This window comes from Gavia stellata, chromosome 2 (genome assembly GCF_030936135.1).
Source record: "Gavia stellata isolate bGavSte3 chromosome 2, bGavSte3.hap2, whole genome shotgun sequence".
Taxonomy (NCBI): domain Eukaryota; kingdom Metazoa; phylum Chordata; class Aves; order Gaviiformes; family Gaviidae; genus Gavia; species Gavia stellata.
In genome coordinates, this window is record NC_082595.1 from 3,103,244 (window position 1) to 3,124,999 (window position 21,756).

Below are 21,756 nucleotides of genomic sequence, written 5' to 3' on the forward strand. Positions count from 1 at the left end.
GTTGCTAGAACACGTGACAGAAGTCTTTTGGAAAAAATATTTTCTTGTTGCCATTGTACCCTAAACAACATTGCATGAAGTGGGAGAACATCAATTCCCTTGGTGTTTGCGTTTCCCTTCTAAGAATGGCTATTTGAGACACAGTCAGTCTGAGAGCTCTGCACTGCCTAAGACTGTTGTCCATTAGCATTTTTCTTTTCACTGTCAGGCTGGTGAGTGACTAAATATCCCTGGTGCTGAAGCTGGTGGTCATTGGGAATTCTTCCTTCCCAGGAGAGACAGCAAGGCTAGTGTGTGTTTTTTCCCTTAGTTACGAAAAGCCTAAGCTCACGCTGCAGCCAGCAGTATGGAACTGGGTGGAAGGCTGGAATAATGCATACTGGAAAGAAAGCTAATGGGGAATGATGCTGTCAGTCCTTACCTCCTGGCTAGGACCTTATGCTCACGGCTAATGCAGGAAAGGGAGGTGACATACATAGGGTAAAGATGAATTAAATGTTCAGGATATATTCAGGAAGTACTACCTTGAAACAGGGATCAAATACAACTTGGCCATGGCATCACTGAACTTGGCAGACCTGAATCCACTTAGCTCAGGGCATGTGTAGGTTGAGACTGATGGTTAGCAGAGCGTGTAAGGCTCAGTGCCCCAGGGATGGCAGTGCTACTGAAGCACATGTGTTGCTGTTACCAGGTGGCTCAATTAGCATGGCAGACTGCACAGGACGATGAATTATAAGGAAGTCCTAACTCCTGCCCTGGCTCTGCTGTACTGCATGACCTGACCTATGGTCCTCCCCTTCGTCCTCATTTACTTCAGTACAGTCATCATTTTTTAATCTTCCCTCCCAGCAGGATGGCGTGGGCTCATTATGTGACACCAGAACAGCATTTTGCAAATGGGATAGCATCCATATTATTATCAAACTGTCAAAGCAGCCAAAACTGTGCTGCTTTGGTACAAATAGCTCCCTTATGGGCATCTCTGCAGCCTGCTGTTGCCTTATGCTCAGCTGGAAACAATAAAAGAAAGGAGAAGGACACAGAGTGAGGGACAAGGCAGTGCAATGACTAGTTCTTTACATGTGGACATAGATCCATGCCCCAGTATGTGAAAAAGACCCAAGAGAAATAGCTGTTCTCCAGGCAAGGATAATACAGAAGCAGTGAAGGGCAGGATGCTTTGGGCCATGACATCCTGGGAACACTTCCCACCAGGCCTGTAAATGAAACCTGTATATCCTATGGGATCTACCTGCCACACCTGTGACACCACGGGTGCCCACTGTGAAGAAGTGCATGAGTCACAGGAGCTCAGCAGAATAAATCACTGCAGGCAGCTCCTTGGCTACACTTTTTACTAGAGCCTGAGAGCAGCAGCAGCTGCGTCAGTGCTGGTGATCTCATTGCATGCCGAGGGGATGTGGACTTCAGCTATGACAGACTGCATCACCCTCAACTGCTTGACAGGCTTAAATCTGCAGGTCTGCTACTGGGAAACTTCATGAACTGCTCTGTGGAGGGAAGGTGGCTCTTATGTTCATGTAGTGGTGTCCTGGAGGAGAGGCAGCGCAGAGCTCTGTTTCTCAGGATTATATAGCATTCCTTGGAGGAAAGCTTGCTACCCATTTGCAAAGCCCTGCTGCTGGTTACATGAGGCTGACTGCTGGTAGCACTAGCACTGGCGCGCTGGTGCTTCTGCACCCTGTCTGTCCATCGGGGAAGGGATTGCATTAACTGTCATGTTAGTCTTTCCGACAGCAACGAGGCAGTGAATTTAATTCAGAGTTGAGTTCAGAGAAATGAAAAGCTTCAGAACCTCGTCTTGGCCCCTGAATCATTCCTTTAAACCCAGTTTCCTCAATCCTGCTCCTTGAAACATGAATGCAATAATGGGGACAGCTATTGCATTGAAATTCAGGGGTATAAGGTGGCCCTCACGGACTGCTAAGCTTTGATATGCTGGTATTTGGCTAAGCTGGCACTGTATAGATTAGCTAATGCTTTTGACATCTAATGGGAATGGAGACAGACTTGTGATGTTCCCAGTGAGAGGAATTTCCTATTTTTAGAAATGCTGCTGGTTCTCATGGGATGGGCAGGCTGGGAAAGCCTGCCACATCTTTTGCATCTTTACTTTTCCCCTCAAATTTATGACAGAAAGCTGCTTTACTATACACTCCCTTCCCTAACCTTGCATCTAGGTACCCCAGTCTGAGGGTCTTAAAACCTACTACTAGCTAACAATGGGGGTAAGAAGAGCTCCCCAGTTCCCAGCAGTTAAGAAACTTCAAAGTGTCTCTTGGGAAACCTCTGTAAGACTCCCTCAGGTCTTGCTTCATTCCCAAGTGAAATCTGAGCAGGCTGGGAAGAAGGTATAGAAGGGCAGGGACATTTTGTTGTGTCAGCGGTTTTTAGCACTGCCTTGTTTTCTGCCTAGAAACCACATTATTGCTCTATTTGCCTCCAAAACCAAATTGCTAATGAGGGCAGCTGGCTCGTAAGCTTGGTGGCAAAGGCACGAGCCTCACCACTTTTTCCTGTTCTTCTTCCATGGGAGCCAGGAGGTGAGTACTCCATTTCAAACACCAGCTTCCTTGAGATAAGCTCAAGCCAATGCCTGGCAGCAGCCCTTCCTAAACATAAGCACCTCAGCACTCTTGACTCTTTCTGCTCCCTGGGCTGGATCCCCTGCAGACAGAAATTGCTGGAGTTCTGCCAGCTTCCACAAAGCTATGTTGATCTAAACCAGATGAGGATCTTGTCTTGTAGCTATTGAAAGGCCATTCGATGTGGCCCACGTGAGCCAGTTTCAGGCTGTCCTGGATATAAATGACGATGTAGTGAGATCCCACCTACCCGGGACTTTTAACTGTTGTGATCAGTTGAAAGCCAGGTTGTGACAGCCCCCTTGTCTGGTTGGAGGTGTAGCAGAGAAAATTCCTGGGATGGTAGGATGAGGAGGAGATGGCTGCGCTCCATCTAGAGTTTTCACCTCCTGGCAAAAGGGTGGAGTGACCACACACTGTAGTCACAGGGCCAACGCACAAGCACTTAATTGCACTAAGGGCAGAAAAGTTGTCCAGGGAGAACTTGCCCCACATGCTGAGACAGGCCTCCAGTCCTACAAATAGGTGCAAAAGCTTAGAGAATTGGGACTCCCCTTTAGCCTTCTCTGCTTGTGAGGAACATTCCCTCAGCTGTTCCCAGATGTTTGGAGAGGCATTATTGGCTTGGGTCAAAGTGCACCAGTGACTTCCCTAACAGTGCACAACTGTGCATCAGCGTGTTCTGGCATTGCTGGCATTTAACTAGAGCAGCTGCAGGAACTGGACACTAAGGTCCACTGGGAGGTTGACAGAGAAATTTTGCAAAAGGAGGAGCAAGAAGTGCCAGTACATCTTGCAGGAGGATATTTTTAGTACTGAAGATAGCTGGAAAATAGGAAAAATCATGCAATATATGTCAGGATTTGAACTGGTGAGGAGATTGGGGAAAGGGGCTATGGAAACTTTTTTTGGGCCTTGAAATGGGTCCATTTTGACTCACATACAAGGTCTTTTTTTTTTTCTTTAAGAACAAAAATATTTCCTCCTAAGCAAATTTTCTTCACAGTGATAGTTCCACAAGAGAACTGGTTGCTTTCAGCGGCATTTTTTGATTGAAAAATGTTTACACTATGTAATATAAATTTTTTGTTTATCTCCACTTTTAAACACTTTCTGCTGAAGGGAGGAATGCTTACACAGCACGTTTTTCAACCTTCTGATGAAGGCTTGTGCATCTTGCTACCTTTTTTGTAGACTGCCTGGAAGGAATTTATGATCCCCTAGCAGTGCAGAGGCCCATGTTGGAAAAGCTTAATGTGAGTTTTCAAATAACTCTAGCTGTCCTTTATAGCTTTATTGACACTTCTTTAGCTAGGGTCCCTGGGTGGAAGATCCCAGTAAAACAAAGAAGACCTGGTTCTGCGCACGGTGGCTGCTCAATTAAAAGAGAAAATGAAGTTTCCAAGAGTAATTTCAATGCAAAGGAGAGTTATAAAAGTGGGAAAGGCATGAGTCATCAGAAATCTTATGGGACAGAACACCGAAATATGGGAAAGGCCTCAGCACTTTGAGTAGAGCCTGGGCTGCTGAAACTTAATTGTCCATTGTTAATAGGCAGTGTGAATGAGAACTGATCTTCTCAAACCTGAATGCTGCGATTACTACTCTTGGCTTTCTTCCAATGAAATGGTGCATAGCTACCAGCTTTGTCTAAGGAACCTGGAAGAAATGTGAGCTATGCTGCCACAACCACCACCTTACAGAGTAAGAAAATGCTCACAGATGTTACGTTTAAAGTATCAAGAAGTTGCCAACTTCAGAGGGTCAGCCTGAGACACTCAGAAGTTCACTAAGTGACTTTGTGCTATTCATCAGATCCATTTAGTGTCCCCAGGATTTTCAGAGTCCCCACTGCAATAAGGAACCTGAGTGCCAATGGCTCTTAAGCCCAATGCAGTCCTGCACTAGATTTAGGAAGCCTGGATGGTGCAAGAAACCTGCTAGGTCAACTGGAAAGAAACCAGGTTGATGGCCATGAAAGCTTTGCCTATGGCTCATCAACAACTCACTGAAAGCAAGAGTTTCTGCAAAGCAGATAGGTATTGACTCTTTCCGATGGAAATCTGTTCCACTGGGAAATACTGGACTGTGACACAGGTACTGCTGGCCTTGACAGCAACCTTCCCTGAAAGCATTTAAACTCTCTATAGCAGATCGCAAATCGAGTCCAAAGGGACATTGGTAAAGTCATGCTGTATCTCTGAGAGGCTCCTATTAGTGTTTCTGTCTACAGCTTGAGGTGAAACTCATAGAATCCCTTTGGTTTTCACTACTGTTGTTTGGAAGACTTACCTCTGCTAATTCTCTGTTTTTCTCCAGAAAGGATTCCTGGTGTATCAATGACGCTGATGCTTTCTAACACAGGATTAGGTAGCTGGGCACAAACGAACCTGTGTGAAAATAAATGTGTTTAAAATAAAAGCAAAAGGTATTTATGATGTGCTGAACATTGCAGGCAGCATGGGACAAGCCAGGCTTTGATCTCAGTTACAAGTCTTCAGTTGGAGCTTGGAGCTACTTTTGATTTAAAGAAATGAGAAATAAGCCAGAACCAAGCACTTTCTCTGACTATTTTGCTGCTTCTGGAACATGAGTCTCAGTCATGACCTATGACAGGTTTTTTTTATGTGGCCCCCTAATTATGAATTGTTAATGAAAATGTGGAAATGCAAACATTTTCATTTGCTGTTTAGACCTTAGCAAGAAGTGGTATTTGTTTTTCTTCACTTAAGCATTCCCCTGCAGAGTCCTGAACTCAAGTGAACTGAAATAATTTGTTTTCTAAAAAAAAATAAAAATCAGCAATGTTGCAGGATTTTTGTTCTCTTTTTAAATGTGGTCTTAGACAGACAGAAAGTGTGCTATTCTTGCACCACAGGCAACATGAGATCTCAAGAGGTGGCTTAGTCTATCCTCCTGCCTCAAGGCAGGATCAATCAGATGTTTGTCTAAAGTGTTCTTCAAATCCATAACAATGCAGACTCACCAACATTTGCTGGGAGTCTACTCCATTACTTAATTATCCTTACAGCAAAACCTCTTTTTCTTAACATCTAATCTAAATCTCCCATGCTACAATGCCTTTCAGTGTCAAACACAGTACACATGGAAAATGATTTATTTTTCCATTCTTGTTGCAATGTATACTGTTGTCATCCTTTCTCTCCTCAGTCTTTCCTCTAAAGAAAACAGTTTGTTAGTTTTGGGGTTTTTTGGTTTTTTTCCTCCTATCTCTTTCAGTTCTCTCTAGCTGCCTCTCCAGCTCATTTCTAAATCCCTGAAGACCCTTGCAGCTTTCCTTTGGGTCCTCTCAAACTGCTCCACATATTTCTTCAGGCATGATGCCCCAAGCTGATGTGGTACTCCAGCTGTGACCTTGCCAGTGGTGAACAGAGTGGATGGATTGCTCCTTATCTCTTACATATGACAGTCCTGTTTATATAGCTCAGTAAGATGTTTGCTTTTTTTAACAGCAGTATGATACTGTTGACTTACATTCAGTTTGTAATTCACTCCTCCCCCCTCTGCAGCTCCTTTTCTGTGTAATTGCTCTTTAGCTAGTTGTTCCCCATCTTGTATCTATGCAAATCACTGCCTAAGAAGAGTAACTTGTGCTTGTTCTTAGTGGGTTGCAGCTCATCTATTTCAGTTGCTGGTAACAGCAAAGGACAGTTAAAAGCCTATCCACTTACGTGCCTCCTGGTAGCATTTCATGGATAGCCTTTTTGTGATGGCATTCCAGGCAGCTATAAATATGTGTGTGTATATGTACGTATGCATATTAATAGGGTGGTGTGACATCCAGGCATAAAAAACATGTTACTGCAGGAGGAAGCAGAACCACATAAAGGATCGGGGTTGGCACTAGGGCCACTAAATGCAGTCAAGGCAGACAGAGCCCTGTAGTGCTCTTGACGAGTGGCTGGTTCTACTGAAGTCCCTGCAGCTATGAACTCCTCCGGGCTATGCTACAACCTCACCCCAATTTTTCTACTTGTATGACTCCAAGAAGATTCTGACAAGAGTGAATCCTCATGGGTTAGATGAGTGTCTTCTCTTCTAAGTTGTCAGCTATTTCAGACCACATACTACAGCCTCTCTTTCTCCCACATGCACAGCTTGGCAGGTGGCAACAGGGAGCATTTCTGAATGTGCAGAAGAGAGGGGGGGGTGGCTTGATTCTCCTGTTGAATGCCAGGCACAGCAGCTGAGAACAAAAAGCTCAGGAGATCATGTTATTCCCCTTTCCTGCCAGCCCAGGTTTGTTCTCCATTGTTATAGCCTGGAACATTCCTTATGGTCTAATATTAAATGGCTCCTGCAAGGGGATTTTACACCAGTTTCTCTAGGGAAAGTACTCCACAGGAGATTTCAGATATAAGGTCAGAGGCCAGCATGAGTAAGTGCATTCTGGCTCTGTCAGCAAGGTTGTTAAGGCTGCTGCCTTCCTGCCATCCCAGCAGAACTGCAGGACCTCAGGGAGAATGACCTAATTCTGTTTGGGGCCATATGAAGCGAAGAGCGTGGTGCCAAACTAGACTTTCACCCCATGCTCTGCCTGTAAAGGTAGTGAAGGAGGAGCCTGCTATCCATGATGTCCCCTGCTGTTGACAACACAAAAGTGGGACTGACTCCACCTTAGCTTCCCAAGACAGACTTTGGGGGTGGGAGGAATCTTGCAAGCAAGCCGATGTGATATGAAAGTAATGTCTGAGATTCCTGATTTTGCTCCAGGCCCTTGGTGCCAAACAAGTCCTCCTGGTAACAAGGTGCAACCTGTAATCTCTCTGCTGGGATCCCTCCAGAGCTGGGGTATGGCCAGCAGAGCTACAGTGAGGAAAACAAGCCTTTCTCAATACCCAGGAACCACCTGGGGCAAGGAGAGGAGGACAAGAGACAGGGTCAGAGCATGCTACCCTCTCAGTCTCAGGCAGCTTGTCAGCCCTATCTCTGCCCTTAGCCAGGAAGGTAGGGGCAGGCTCTCCATCTCCTGGGAATGAAGGGAGGGAGGAGACAGGCTCTGAGCAGCACCATTAGCTGCTGTCTCCCCGCCAAATCCTGACTGTACCACTCTTCCCTTGCTTCCTGGAAAGCAGCAGATTCCAGTCTCTGCTGGGAAGGGAGTACCAGCTGAGGCTGGATGCTCACTTGTTCTGTTCCTCCACTTAACTCCCCTAGAGCAGAAGGCTCTGCACCCCACAGGACACAGTGCTGTGGGCTGCCACCTCTCAGATGGGGCCATCATGGTCTGTGTGAATGCTACTGCCTTGTGCTGCTCTGTTCCTTTCCACTGGTGACCATAGCCAATTGTTTGCTTTACCCTTGGGTAGTTAAAGGTGACTTGCCTGTGGTCACTCTCTTAGCTTAGAGGGGTTACTCCTGGAAATTACCTCCCTTCTTTAAATTTCCTGCTTATAGCCTCCTTGCTGAGGTTAGTACCTTAGTAAATGTCTAGCAGCAGCAAGATATGTGCAAGGCAGAGACAGCTCTGCATTGTCTCTTGCCAAGCACCCAGGCCCACAACAGGAGTAAGTGTGGGTGGCTTGATCCAGTCCAGTGGGTGTACCCTGACTTAAATCTGTTAGATTTCTGGCCCTCTGAGTCAATTCTTGCATGTGCTTAATTTCCTAATTAGCTGGGTAGTACCATCTGCATTTTCAGCACTGTGATGCTCACACTGCTGAGCTAGTCCCCCTTAGCGTGTCTTCCTCTGCCAGTTTAGAAATCATTACCCCTTTTTTTAACCTGTCAGCAGAAAAGGGGTTAATTAACTGTGGTGGCTACTCCCTGCATTACTAGCAAGACTGCACTCCTGCTGCTGCTGAATCACTGCTGTGCTGCTCTGTCCTGCTGTCCTCACAGGCACATACTTGACTCCTTCCTCACAGGAGAAGGAAGAGTAGCAGGAGAGTAACAAGAGCACAGCATGATACAGTGAACTAGGCTAATGGCCACAGAGATCCCTTGCTGTATGAGGAGCAAACTGCATTCAGGACACATGAATCGGTCCAGTTAGCAGTGTTTGCTTTTTTGCCCTCCCTGCCTGGCCTCCTTACTCCTGACATTGCTTCTCCTCTGCAGTGAACTGGCTGCCAGCTGTGGCCATTCTTGGCTATCAGCAGAGCTGCTCTGAATGATGTTCTCTTCATCTACTACCTCTGCAGTCCAGGCAGGAGGCCTGTTATTTTCTTAGGGCAAGCCACCTTCCTCCCCTGGTGTAGGGAGTGGGCAGCCACCTGACCTAACTGTTGGCCAAGTGCAGATGTTCTGGGCCCTACAAAATACTGAAAACATCTCAGAGTCTCTCTGGTGCAGGACCATGTTGATGTATTTGAATGATGAGCCCGTGTAGTCATCAGATGTTGCTTCCAGAGTCACCATGAGGTTCTCCACATGGTAGCAACTCCAGCTAGGTTCCTCTTTTCTCACCAGGCTTCTCCCCATGCTTCTCTGCACATCCTTTCCCTGTCTCACTGCAGCCTATACCAGCACTCCTGTGGTCAGTGCTGGTAGGAGATGCTGCACTCTCCGGATAGACACTCTCTAAGCTTGGAAGTTAGAAAGGGAGCAAAAGCCCAGCTTTCCTGGTTGTTTAGCTGAGCAGCTGCCATGTTTGCAATGTCTCCCACACTGTGTTAACAGGGAAGGTGCCGATGATGGGCGTAGTCAGTTAGTTTGTTCCCATCTGCCTGCTGCAGAACAGTTTGTGCTCATCTAGGATATGGGTGTGTGCTGCTGGCTTCCTGCAAGGCCTAGATCCAAAACCCAGTATGGTTGGGCTAGGTCTAGGGGATGGAAAGGTTACATTCCTCATGTCACAGAGCCACTGTCCAAACCCCCTGCTACAGTTCTTTTACAGGAAAGACATTAGAGCTGTCATCAGTTTGCATCTGAGGTTATATGTATAAGGCATCAGACTAGAGAGAGCCTGGTTTTGTTACAAGGGGGACATTCAACCAATGTTTAAAAATTCAAGAAAGCAAAGACATGCATATTGTGCCAGTTCCACTTCTCTACTGACTTCAGTGGCTACATCTGGTTGGACTATTTAATTTCAGGGAACTGAACTGATGGCAGAATGGAAGAAGTTAGGAATATAAAAGCAAGGGAGAGTGAAGTGTCATGAAGAGATTTACCTACAGGATGAGTTTGACAGACTGTGCTGTGTTTTTTTTTGTTTTGTTTGTTCAAGTAAAATGAAGGTTTGTCCCACTTGAATTTTTTAATCTGCCCTTCAGTGAGTGACTGATATGCAGCTGGTAGGACTGGAATGGCTTTGCATCAGCCATGTAGAAGAGGAAAAAAAGGCAAAATAGTGTAATGCCTTATCCCTCTAAATTGCTAGCTATGCTGCTTGTTAGGTTCTAGCTTTATTCTCCAGAGCAACTAAGTTCTTGAGTACTGACCTGTTCAAAAAGGCATTGCCAAAGGCGTTGAGTTTCCTGAACGGTTTTTTGGGATCTACCACCAACGCATTTCCAGGAACGATTCCTTCCACATCTCCTTGCATAACTGCTATAAAGGAGTCAGTTGTAGGCTCTGGTCCAATCCTCATCCCTGGGAAATCCTGCTCCAGCAGGTACCTGTAGGCAAAAAAAACAGGGTGTGGGCATGAGACATGAGCTGCCTAAATCCTAAATGTGTTGTACTGAAGATTGCAGTGTAATTATGAAGCTCAAGAGTAAGGATCCTTCTGAGACTATTTTTAGCACTATCACTGAATCGTTTGATAAATGTCATGGTAGCTTTTCTACTCAGGATCTCCACATTTAAAGCTTTCTTACTTCAGGTGGATTAAGAAATTGAGAAGATTATAGCTGCTGGGAAGAGATTCTCATCATGTTTGATCATTTTGTATATTTTAATCCTCAAGACATTTGGAACAGACTTAGCATAGCAAAGTAAAAACAGCAGTTCACTGCAATCACAGAGTTAATCCTGAAACCTTACTGGCCTTTGGTGCCAATATCAATTACTTCACTGCTGCTCATTTCAGCAGACTCATCCAACTAATGTGCTTAGCCCCCAGTCCAAATCAGTCGCTCAAATGCCAACTTCTCCTTTACTTGACTGTTGAAGTCTCAGCTCTCCCTTCTTGTGTGCTTCTGCAATGCAGCTACAGATCTGCATTACAATCTACTCAAGCACATTGAGCATTAAGCATGTGGGTGGCAGAGTATATCCCAATATTTGTTATCAAGCTAAATAGCACAGTAAGCACAGCATCCCTTATTATCTCCTAAGCATCTGGAAGTGTCTCTGAAGGTCTAGCAAATTTCAGGGAAGGATAGTCACCTGTGGGGCTGTAGGACTTTGAATAGGACCCTGGCAGCACATCCTGACTCACCCTGCCAAATTCAGGCTGGGTCAATGGTATGCATCAGACAGTTCCCTTTGGCTCACGAAGGAGCCAAATGCCACCACTGAAGTCAGGTCTGTGTTTGGGTGCGTGCAGAAAACATCCCACCTGATGGTCCTGTGCTGAAAACTTAAGAACATGGTGTCCATGTGGCTTGCAAAAGGGAACTAGAACTGGTCTAGCCTTCAGTATAGGATGGTGTCAGACCACCTGACCTGGTGATAAGCCCTGGATTGTTGCATGAGGAACTTAACAACTGCCTGTGATACTAACTTTGGAAGTTACTGTTACACTGTGTTGCTTGTTACCAGCAGGCACTTCCTCTTCCTGTGCTTTGACCTAATCTTTAGTAGGTAGAAAGTAGAAGTAGAAAGATAAATATAGAATTGCTGTGATGTTAAAGGTAGATTCAGGGGATGGGGAAAAAGGAAATGGAAGAAGGGCTGAGAATTTTTCATGACTCAGACCAGTGTGTTTAACAATCAGCATTGGTTCACTCAGGTGAGTCTTACCAGAGAGGGTAAGTTCTTACATGAGGGACTACAGGACCCCTGGCATGAAGGTTTGTGGTAACTTTTTAGGGATTCCTGCTTTCACCATCATTTTAACTGAGGTAATCACCACCCAGTATTTGAGAAACAACAGAAAGCTGTGCTTGTTCATTAGGGCTATTTATTGACACCATGTCAGCAAATGCATCTTCAGTTCCCAATGGGCAAGGCCAAATCAACTGGATCTAGAGGTAAAACAAGCAAATGTACACCTAGCACATACTGCAAATCGTTACTACTTATCTGGCTTAGTACACATTAATGAAGAGAATAGCTGCAGCAAGAATAACTCCAGCAATGATATCCGTAATTCCCTTAGGAGCTGACCACCTCCTTTATTGGTATTTTCTAATGTATTTTCTTATATCTTTCATCCAAAGTGATTTCCAAGTCCTGTGCTCACCAGAATGCTGCCAGAAGTGACTTCTCTTAATGGGAACAACTCTGAGATGAAACAGCAGCTGTTTAGTAGTTCCCAAAAAATTGAAATAATCCAGGAAGGAAACAGCCCTCTGACCTCCTATACTAGGGTAGATATAGCCTATCTACCTAAAGCCTATACAGGGGTTCCTCAAACTTTCCTATACAAGTGGGTCATTACTTAACAAAAGCAGACTGCAGCTAATGCTGGTGTGTGCCACCTCCCTGGCTGGTGATCACAATACACCTTCCTGGCAGCTACAGTAACTTCTCTCTAGCTTGAAGCAGCTGAGAACAAGGAGGAGCTACTTCTCTCCCTCCAAGGGCTCTGTAGACTATCATATGAATGCTCTTGGCTCCATTCCCTGGAAAGCTCTTTACACTGAAACAATCATTTGATAGGTTAGAAGCCACTTGGCCAAACTCTGAAACTAAGCTCAGGCCTCCTGGATGACAATTCAAAACTGTTAGCCCCTGATGGACACTGCTGCAATGTCCAGTCAGTGGTATTGGCTTTCCTCTGCTCCTGCTTTGTACTTTGCTTTTGGTCTGACACAGTATATTTAAGAGTGATATACAGATGGGTATTCACTGAATCCATAGAAATAAATCTGTGTGTTCTCCCCTTGCAAATACTAGAGAGAAAAGAAACAGGTAGTGATAACAATTGTAAATTTACAACAAGTGAAGTGCTTTTGAGAAACACCCCATACTCCCAATGCCAGGTTGCAGCCTTGCCATAACATATTGTTATACCTGCTTGTTTTTTATGGGTTTGAGATGCACATGTAATATGATAGCTTTTGAGCAACATGAGGAAAAAAGCCTGGGGGTTTTGTTTGTCATTTATAGACAAAGCTTCCAAGAAAGTCTAAGCAAAAGTCCTGCGCATAATAACAACACTCCTCTTCCAGCCAGGCTGCTCAAAAGAATTTTATCATGGCTCCATTCAGCTAATGTTTCAAAGCATTTCTGCGTTTTTCTTGTATAAGACTAAAAAAATACCAACAAAAGCACTCTCATATAGAAGTAGCTATAAGAGAATGTTAATTGACTTAATGTGCAACAAATGGTATGAAATCAGAGAGATGGAAGATTTGCACTGCCTAGTATCATAGCATCTATTTTAAGGCAGGCATCTCTGGAAGATTTGGGCATATTGTGCAGCAGGGTGTCTGCAGGACAAGAATCTCATTGTTCACAGGACAAATACAAGGGGATTTATTGACACTGTCTGATGGGGGGGGGGCACTTCTGCTAAGCAGTGTCACAGGCTGCCTCTGCTAACAGAAGCAAACTAGAGAACACATGCAATTGTCACATTTGTGGGAATTTCTGGGAGAGAAGAGCAAACAATAGCTGCAGAAAACACCAACCAGCAGTAAGCCATTTCCTCTGCCAGTGCAGTGTGCCTTACTCTGAGCTGCTGAACACCTTCAAGGGCCTGGGGGAGTGACCTCCAGCCAGGCTGGGGAAGCCTGCAGAAAATGCCAGTCAAGAGGTAAATGCTTTTTTTATGGCAAATCTGCTTTTTGGAGAAGTGTCAGGAGTTGGTATGTGGCTGGGAACATCAAGTTCTTTGCCCCATTTCAGGCCTGTCCCTGTTCCTGCTGAGGGTGGGAAGGTGAGGGACAAGGGCAGGGAAGCTGCATGGCTTGGGGTAGCCTTTCCCAGGTGGGTTTGGAGCAGCACAGGAGCCACGCAAGGAGATCCCAGGTTCTCCGGGCAGGAGTGCCGCAGGATGTGGGGGAAGGAGCTATTTGCCTGTGATGAGTCATGCAGGAGCCCTGCAGGATGCCGTGTGTGGCAGCAGAGGTGATGTGGAGCAGGAAAGGGAAGAAGGGCAGAGCAGGAGGAAATGGTGACAACTGCCTAGTGCAGGCAGAAATAAAAGGTTCAGGGCCACACAGGGAGGTCACACCAGAGCTCTGTGTGTAGCCTGTGAAAAACAGTCTGGAGAGGCCAGGACGTGTAAATGATTAGCTGTAGGAGGAAGGGGTGGCTACACCAGAAAAGCAAGCCATGTTGACAGTTAGCAGGGCTCTGGCAGGCTTGTTTATTTTATTAGCAGGATGGCTGGACAGAAGCCAGGATTATTTTTAGAAAAGACCACAGAATCTAAGTTAATTAGGAGAGTAATGTTCTGTCCTGCACTCCCACCCTCTTACAGGAAACATAAAAAGCAATAACCTTGCAGAGGCAGGCTCCAGTGGCATCCTGCTGCGGCTGTCAACTATTCCCAGGTAGAGGTGTTGCCTTGCCCTTGCCATCATGGCCTTTCAGACCCCAGCCCTGCAGAAAAGCCTCAGCCAAACATATACTGAGGAGAGAAACGGGAGCAAGCAAGAAGAGAGGATACAGCAGGAAGCAGTAATGTAAAGCTGCAGTTACTGACACTACATTTTTCACACAGCAAAATAAGGCTGCATTCTCTGGGTCCCTGAAAGCAGGGGAGAGAACAGCCTGGTTCCACTGAATGCAAGCCAGTGCTCTGGTCTCACTACACTGGCTTTGACCCACACAACTCACCTCCCTCCTCCCTGCCTCAGCCTCTAGGAATGTTTCTCACTGCTGACCTTGACTGCCTTCTTTCTGCCATCAGCTCCTGACAAGAAAGCAGCCTCACTGCAAGATGCTGCAGCTTAGGTGCTTCAGAACCTTGCATTTCTTCCTTGTTTCACCTCAGATTCCTCAAGAACAAGGAAAGATGTTCGGGAGACAAACCCACCTCAGGCAGGTGACTAAGGTCCTTTGTCCTTTTTCAATGGTGTACTGGGATCCAGACAAACTGGGACTGAGCTCTTTCCACTAAGTGTTTAGTGGCACTAAGTCACCTCCCTAAATTGCATGGCAGGACAAGCAGGATGCAATATAAGAGTGGAGTGGATACATAGGGATAACACTAATTATCCCCCATCCTGACAAGATTATGGAAGGGATGTCCAGAGGCTGTTTCTCACTTTATTCTAATACCAAGCCACAATGGTTGTTTCCCCTCCCACCTCTTCCCCCAGTCCCCCTAAACTCCTCCCTGCTCTCAGTTTTAGCTCCCACTTGCCTTCCCACAATAACTCTGGATGCTAATCTGGTGCTTATCCGAGCTCTCTAATGACCACTGCCTGCAAGCTCACGCTGGAAGCCTCCCATGAGCAACACTCAGTTTTCTGGCACCTCCTGCCTTTCTTTGGTTGGGAATCATACTAGAGTACCAGACCCTCACACCCCTCCTACTGTAAGAGGCCCTGGGTTCTCCAACAGTTCTTAACTTCCACCTTCTTATGCACTATTTTACACAAAGAAAACTCTGCCTTCCTGAAAGGCCTTCTCAGGTCTGTTTTTGCACTCCTGTGAAGCAGAAGCTCCTGGTCACTTTTGCTTGACCATAATTCCTGGGAAGGCTCATCCCAGCCCTGAGCACAGAGAAGGCTGGGAGATGAGGACACAGGCCTGAATGAAATGCACTGGTTGAAGACAGGCTCAGATCAGCTTGCTGACAGCAGTGCAAAGGAGTTGCTGTCAACCCACAGAAGCAAAGACTCAATCTTCTCCTTTTGCCTGGAACATGCTTTATGCACCCAAACTTCTCACAAAAGGAGCTCAGGCTTACAGAAGGAGGACTTTACTGAACAGAGAGGGGCAAAGGCAAGAAGTCTCTGCTAACAACAGCATGCAGGTGAGACTGCAGGGAAAAGCTGATGCTGGCAATCCAGAGAGAAGCAGTAGGAAGAGATGCTTAGTTACACAGCCAGCAACCTCAGGAATAGATATTCAGCACCCTTCTTATGTTCAGGGGAAGTTCTGCTCTGAGGTGTCAGTAACCCAGAGGACAGAAAAAGCCTTTCAAATAGGTTTGGTACCATGTCACAGAACAAAGATCTGGGGTGGAACCAGACAACTATGTTATCCAAGCTAGCCTCTCAATTTTCGGAAGAGCAAATCCCTTTCCAACCATATGCTAAATACTTCTTAGGGTCATTCGTGCCCCTTCATCTACTTGACTGCTCACAGGAGAAAAGCCTTTTCACTCAAACTTTGTTTGCCAGGTCCATGACAAGGTAGCAGAAATGTTCTTGGCTCCTGGCCGGGGCATTAAGAAGCAGGAATATTACAACACACAAAAAAAACCCTGCACTTCTCAAGGTCACTCCTGAAGAAGTACAGTCAATTTGATTCACCTCTCTGTACTCTCCACAGCTCCCTCCTCCACCAAGAAATACTGGTAGAACAAAGGGCTGGCTGCTTGTGGCTTGCGTCCAGATATACACTGGGGTAATTCCACAGATTTCAACACAGCCACACCAGAAAAAGGCTGGAATTTAACACTAAGCTTATGAATCACATAGGAAACGCAGACAGCGCAGCTTCAGCTATGATCCCAAGAGAAAGGCTGCTGCAAGTTAAACTAGCAGTGTGGCTGAACAGAGATCCCTGTAACCAAGTCCAGCTGGGAAAGTTTAACCCTCTGTTTGACAGTTTCACATCAAACCTGCTGCTGGCAGCTGCCCTTTCTTTACAGTTAGGAACAAACTTGCTGCTCCTAGCATCTCAGCAGAGCGGGACACAGCTAAATCAGGGGTTACTTTTGGAGCGCTGAAGATGGGCAGGTCTTTTGTGCGCACACACACCCGAGCACACATGCTTCTCAAACTAGGCTCCGAGCGTTGCCTCCGGGCACAGTGCAGAGAAAGAAAGACAGAAGTGTGAGACACAGACCATTACAAACCCAAGCACCCCCTTTAAGGTTCCCTAGGCCATAGGTTGCCCCACCACCCAAAAGCTACCATCAAGCTGAAAAGAATGGCTGTTAGAGAGGCTACCCCGACCCAAGCAGTCACGGGGAATACCCTGCGGGAGGCTTCCCGCAGCCTTTGCACTTTGAACGGACAACGGGGCCCCGAGTGACTCACGTCTCCACACTAATGTCCTGCCTGCACTCCTCAGCCCTGCCCTGGGCTACTTTTTGCCACGTCGGTGTTTCATGGGACATCTCACTCGCCCTGTCCTTGCAAAGGAACGCTCTCAGAGTTTGAGCGGAGGTGGCTTTTCACTTGAAAGCTGTTGATGGGCACCGGGGGCACGGGAGGGGGTACAGAAGAGGGATCCAGGTGTAGCACGGGTAGCAGAGACCCCCTCTGCCCCACCACGGCCCACGGGCACGCCAAGGAGGGAGGGGGGCAGGCAGGCAGCCGGGTTTTACCTGATGAAGGTGGTCTTCCCAGTGGAGTACTGCCCCACGAGGAGCACCATGGGCTTGTTGTCGAAGTCGGCATCCTCCAGTGCCGGCGAGTGGAACTCGTGGAACTTGTAGTGCTCTTCCAGGGGGAGCAGCTTCATTTTGTAGAGCTTTTTCAGGCCCTCGCTGACCGTCTGAAACACCTCGGGGTCCTTCCTCCGGCGGTCGTCGGTGCCCAGCCAGCTGAACATCTTGGGGCCGCCTGAAGCCAGCTCCGCAGCGACCACCGAGGCTGGGGCGGGGGGCGGCGGGCAGGGGAGGAGCCGCTGGCTGGCTGGCTGCCGGCGCGGGCTACCCCCGCATGCCCCCTCAGGCCGGGCGGCGGGGACCGGGGGACGGCCTGGCAGGCCTCTCTCCCCTCCAGCGCCCACCCGCGAGGGCCGCCTTCCGTTACGCGACCCGCACCGGCGGTTTCAGTCTGAAAACGGTCCCCGCGGGAGGCTAAAAAAGCCGCTTCTCCTCGCAGCCTCGGCTGAGCGGCGCCGGTGGACGCCGCCTTCCCTTCACGCCGCCGGCTCCCGGCGTGGGCATGCCGCGGAGGCAGGGCGGGAGGGGCGGGCAGCGGCAGCGCCCTCCGAGCGCGGCGGGCGGTGTTTAAGGGCGGCCCTCCAGGAAATGGGCCGGCGGCGGAAGTCGGCGGCTCCTGGCAGGCGCCGCCCGTTCTCCCCGGCGCGTGAAGCCGCGCCGGGCGGTGCCATGTTGAGGCGGGGCGCGACGCGGAGGAGAAGCGGGGAGGGGGGAGGTCCTCCCGGCGAGGCGGGGCAGGGCGCCCCCTGGGGGCCGCGGCGGGGATTTGCAGCCCGGCCGCCATTTTCTTCCTCTTCTCACCTCACTTGAAAGTAAAGCCCTGCGTGTGCGAATTTGACAAGGCGTCGGCTGTTTCTGAACGCTGCCACCCCGAGCTGGGTCCTCAGCCCTGCCCCAAATGACTCGGCTTCACTGCTGCTGCCCCTCACTTCCTGGGGGCTCACAGAGACAAGGCTGCCTGTGCCTCGAAGAGTTCACCGTTGAAGCGGATGAGACAGGCAAATTAGCTGCTGTCTCCACTCCTTTACTCTTCCAGCAGTTAGGGCTGACAGGACAGCTGCCGAGCAAAAACTGCCGCACTCAGGCTGAAGCCTCTGTGGGTTTTCCAGCGGCAGCCCCTGGCTCGGCGTGTCCCCAGGGCCGGCCGTCAGCCATAATGCCCCGCTGCAGGGCTCTCCTCATCCCCGCTGAGCAGCTGGGACAGAGCGGGGCGTGTTTCCTAAAATACCTCTAAACGGCTTTTTCCCTTCAGTTGATCCACAGTGTCCGAGAAATGTGGCAAGAGGCAGATTTGGAAGTGCTCCCGCCTTGTGGCAGGCTCCCTGCCCTTCCCAGCCGTTTGCGGACAGGAGGAGCTCGGGCCTTGTGTAAGCGAAGGCGGTGGTGCATTAAAAGCAGTTGTTTTTCACGGCAGAGGGACACCCAGAGACGTATGCGGCCCCGTGTGCCTGGACAACGATCCAGGTCCCTTTCTACGCATCTGGCTGCAGAAGCAGCCGTTCTCCTGGCTGTTCCCGTTGTGTGATCCCACGCGCTTGTACGCTCTGCGGCATGGCCTGACCCGTGAGGTGCGAGCGATGACTCCGGGGACCGGTTTTCTTTTTCTGGAAGAAAAGAGCAAGCTGACTGTTTTTCTGAAGGTCAGGCTTCTCTGCTTTGCTGCCAATGCCTAAAGCTAGTCTGAAAGTGGAATTAATGTTTTGAAACCTCCTTAAGACTAATTTCCCTCCTTTCTTTCGTTTCATAGAGACTTTTAGCTTTAAGAATTTGATTACTCCTTTCCAGTGAAAACTCCTGAAAATGAAAGGCCCCGTAGATATCAACATGTTTTGGCAAGAATTCCTTATTTTGTAGGAAAATACCGCTTTCATTTTCTAGCTAGTTTTGCCATTTAAGGGCTGCGCTCCTCTGATGCTGTTCTGGTATTTCTACAGCTATATATGGACTCTCTTTGGTGCTTGCTTGTGATATCCTCAGAGCTAAGTAAAGGTCGGGCCAGGAAGCCTTTGATTGTAAATCTCCCCAGGCCACCTTGATGCTCTTCCTGAATACAATGAATGGGGGAGGAAAGCAAGGTTTCTGTTGTGCAAGCTGCGGGAGCTAACTGCTACAGGTGCGGCAGAGGCACGCTTGTCCCGCGTTTACAAGAAGAGGATAGATATTAATCATTAAGTTGCGCTAATCATAAAGGTGTATACCCAACGGCCAAAAAAATGTTTCCTTGCCTTGTCTGAAGAGAATCCCTTTCCTTTGGATTCTTCATTGCCGGGACAGACCACAACCACACTAGGCAGTTTTTATAGACTTTCTTCAGATGACTCACAAGCATTGCACAGTTTCATTTATTTTTCGGTCTGCTTTCTTAGCCATTTCTCTCTGGAAGGCTGACTTCCTCAAGGACTCTCTTTACCTTAGAGTATAGAGCTTGTCAAAAACAAAGGGAAGTAAAATTAGGAAAGGAAGTTTAGAGTATAATTAGGCTTTTCTTTATGCCAGAATCCAAACTGAAAATTTTAATCTGTTTTCATTGTTTATTCCTTTTCCTTTCATAAACAGGGATGTTTTAATGGATGGTTTTCTGTGGGACATATTGGTCTCATGGTGCAATCTTTATGCAATTTTTTTTAATAATTGACATTTTTTAAATTTTGAAAGCAGAAAAAGAACAAAACCAATTAAATATTTTTTTTCCAAACAATGGTTTTTCATTTAAAATGTCACTGCTGGAAGAAGGGCTGGTTTTCTTGAAAGTTTCTGAGCTGTTCAAATGCAAAAGCACTCTTCTGAATGCCCTGCACAGAAACTACTGTATTGCAGTGCTCGGGACATACCCCTATCTGATACCGGTGGGGGTCTGCTACTGCCCTCTACTATAGAATTTGTCTTTTTCTCTCAAGCTGTGACAAATTAAACTTTTAGCTCTGTAGCTGCTCAGTCGTGTCCCTGCTGTTGGTAAAATGGCAGGCAGTCACTTAGCTGGGTGCTTGCCTTGACCAGGAGAGAGAGACTTTGCCCGACAAGATTCACTTCCACTTTGCTGGAAGTGAATGGGGCTGGACTAAGTCACATAGTATTTGCATTCAAAATTAAACCTAATTTTTGGGGGCGAAACACAACGTTGTCTAACTGAAACTCGTTTCATGTGAAATCAAGTTGCGGTGACGTGTGTGTTTGCTTGTCTCCTGCCTTAGGTTGGACAGGTTTACTTCCTACAAAAGATCGTCTGAGGATGGGTACATTAGCAAGTCACTGAGTTTGAAAAGAGGTGGTGATTCAGTCGGTACCGTAACACTCTGACAATTTGAAAAAGCTTGTGGGAGCAGTCTAGTTCAGTAAAATTCACTTCCTGCCAGTGCAGTTACTGTCACTGTTTGTTCATTACCAAGTAAGAAACCCAAATAGACAGTGTCAAAAGTTCAGGTAGTGATGGATTCAACAGAGAATAGCCAGGTTTGTAGGAAAGGGATGAGGGGAGAGGAAGGCACAGCGGGCCCCCAGAATTAAACCAAATATACTACTTTGATAAATAAGGGAAGGGGAGTTTTCTCTGGTTCAGCTAGATCAAGCTTGTCGACCACCTGCTGGTGCCATGTGGTTTAGGAATAAAATAATCTCCAGCGTAGTCTATCCCTTTCCTCACTCATTGCTTTGCTTTTACAACTCTGCCTTCTCCTGCCCTTACTGCTCCTCATATTGATCTGAAATATTTCCCATTAGGTTTCTCCTACCATTGTTCTCAGATGGCTTGGCATGTGCATGCTACCCCTTTCCCTGCCCTCGCCAGGCTGCTCCTACCCCCTCATTGCCTGGGGTGGAACATGGTGCTGGTACCCAGAAGTGCCACCAGAAATGGAGAACGTGGGGTTGGATAATGTATATACAGTGAAAGGGAAGCACACTTGCCTCCAGAGAGTTCACTCCTTAAATTTGTACTGCAAAGAAAGCATGTTGTATTGCCCACAGGGGACCTGACCCATGTGATGTCTGTAATAGTGCTGGAAAGAAAAATCATCTGAGCCCTTTGCCATCCTTAGAATCATAGAATCGTTTAGGTTGGAAAAGACCTTTAAGATCATTGAGTCCAACCATAAACCTAATACTGCTAAGTCCACCACTAAACCATGTCCCTAAGTGCCACATTCTACGCATCTTTTAAATACCTCCAGGGATGGTGACTCAACCATTTCCCTGGGCAGCCTGTTACAATGCTTGACGACCCTTTTGGTGAAGAAGTTTTTCCTAAAAATTGCAGTGCAGAAGCTTGGTTGTTTCTCCTATAACTCCTGGATGGTTTTGACTGTCTCCATCATAAGACATATACTTCCTTCAAATTTACATAGATGTTCTTTTTAGAAATTGTTCTGATTTAGTGATTGACAGAGTAGAAAGACTGTCATGGCCCCAACTGTTCTGAGAAAATGTGGGGTTTTTAAGGGTATTCCCTTCTGAACTTTTTCTTACCTGAAAGCAGAAATCCTGTTAAAGTGTATTAAGAAACAGTTGAACACATCTTCCTGTTCTACCTTGTCAGTGATATATGGAGAGACATGGAGTTTT

General features: G+C 47.2%; 1 protein-coding gene across 1 annotated transcript in view; it reads right to left on the reverse strand.

The window, feature by feature from the left end:
• Positions 1-17,414, reverse strand: part of EHD3 (EH domain containing 3) — a 30,292-nt gene extending 12,878 nt beyond the window's left edge. The window contains exons 1-3 of the mRNA XM_009819638.2: positions 17,137-17,414; positions 10,016-10,192; positions 4,902-4,999 (exon numbers count right to left, since the gene is read on the reverse strand). Coding sequence (XP_009817940.2) covers positions 4,902-4,999; positions 10,016-10,192; positions 17,137-17,363 — 502 coding nt within the window. The 5' untranslated portion in view covers positions 17,364-17,414. The remainder of the gene's footprint in view (positions 1-4,901; positions 5,000-10,015; positions 10,193-17,136) is intronic.
• Between the last annotated feature and the right edge of the window lie 4,342 nt (positions 17,415-21,756).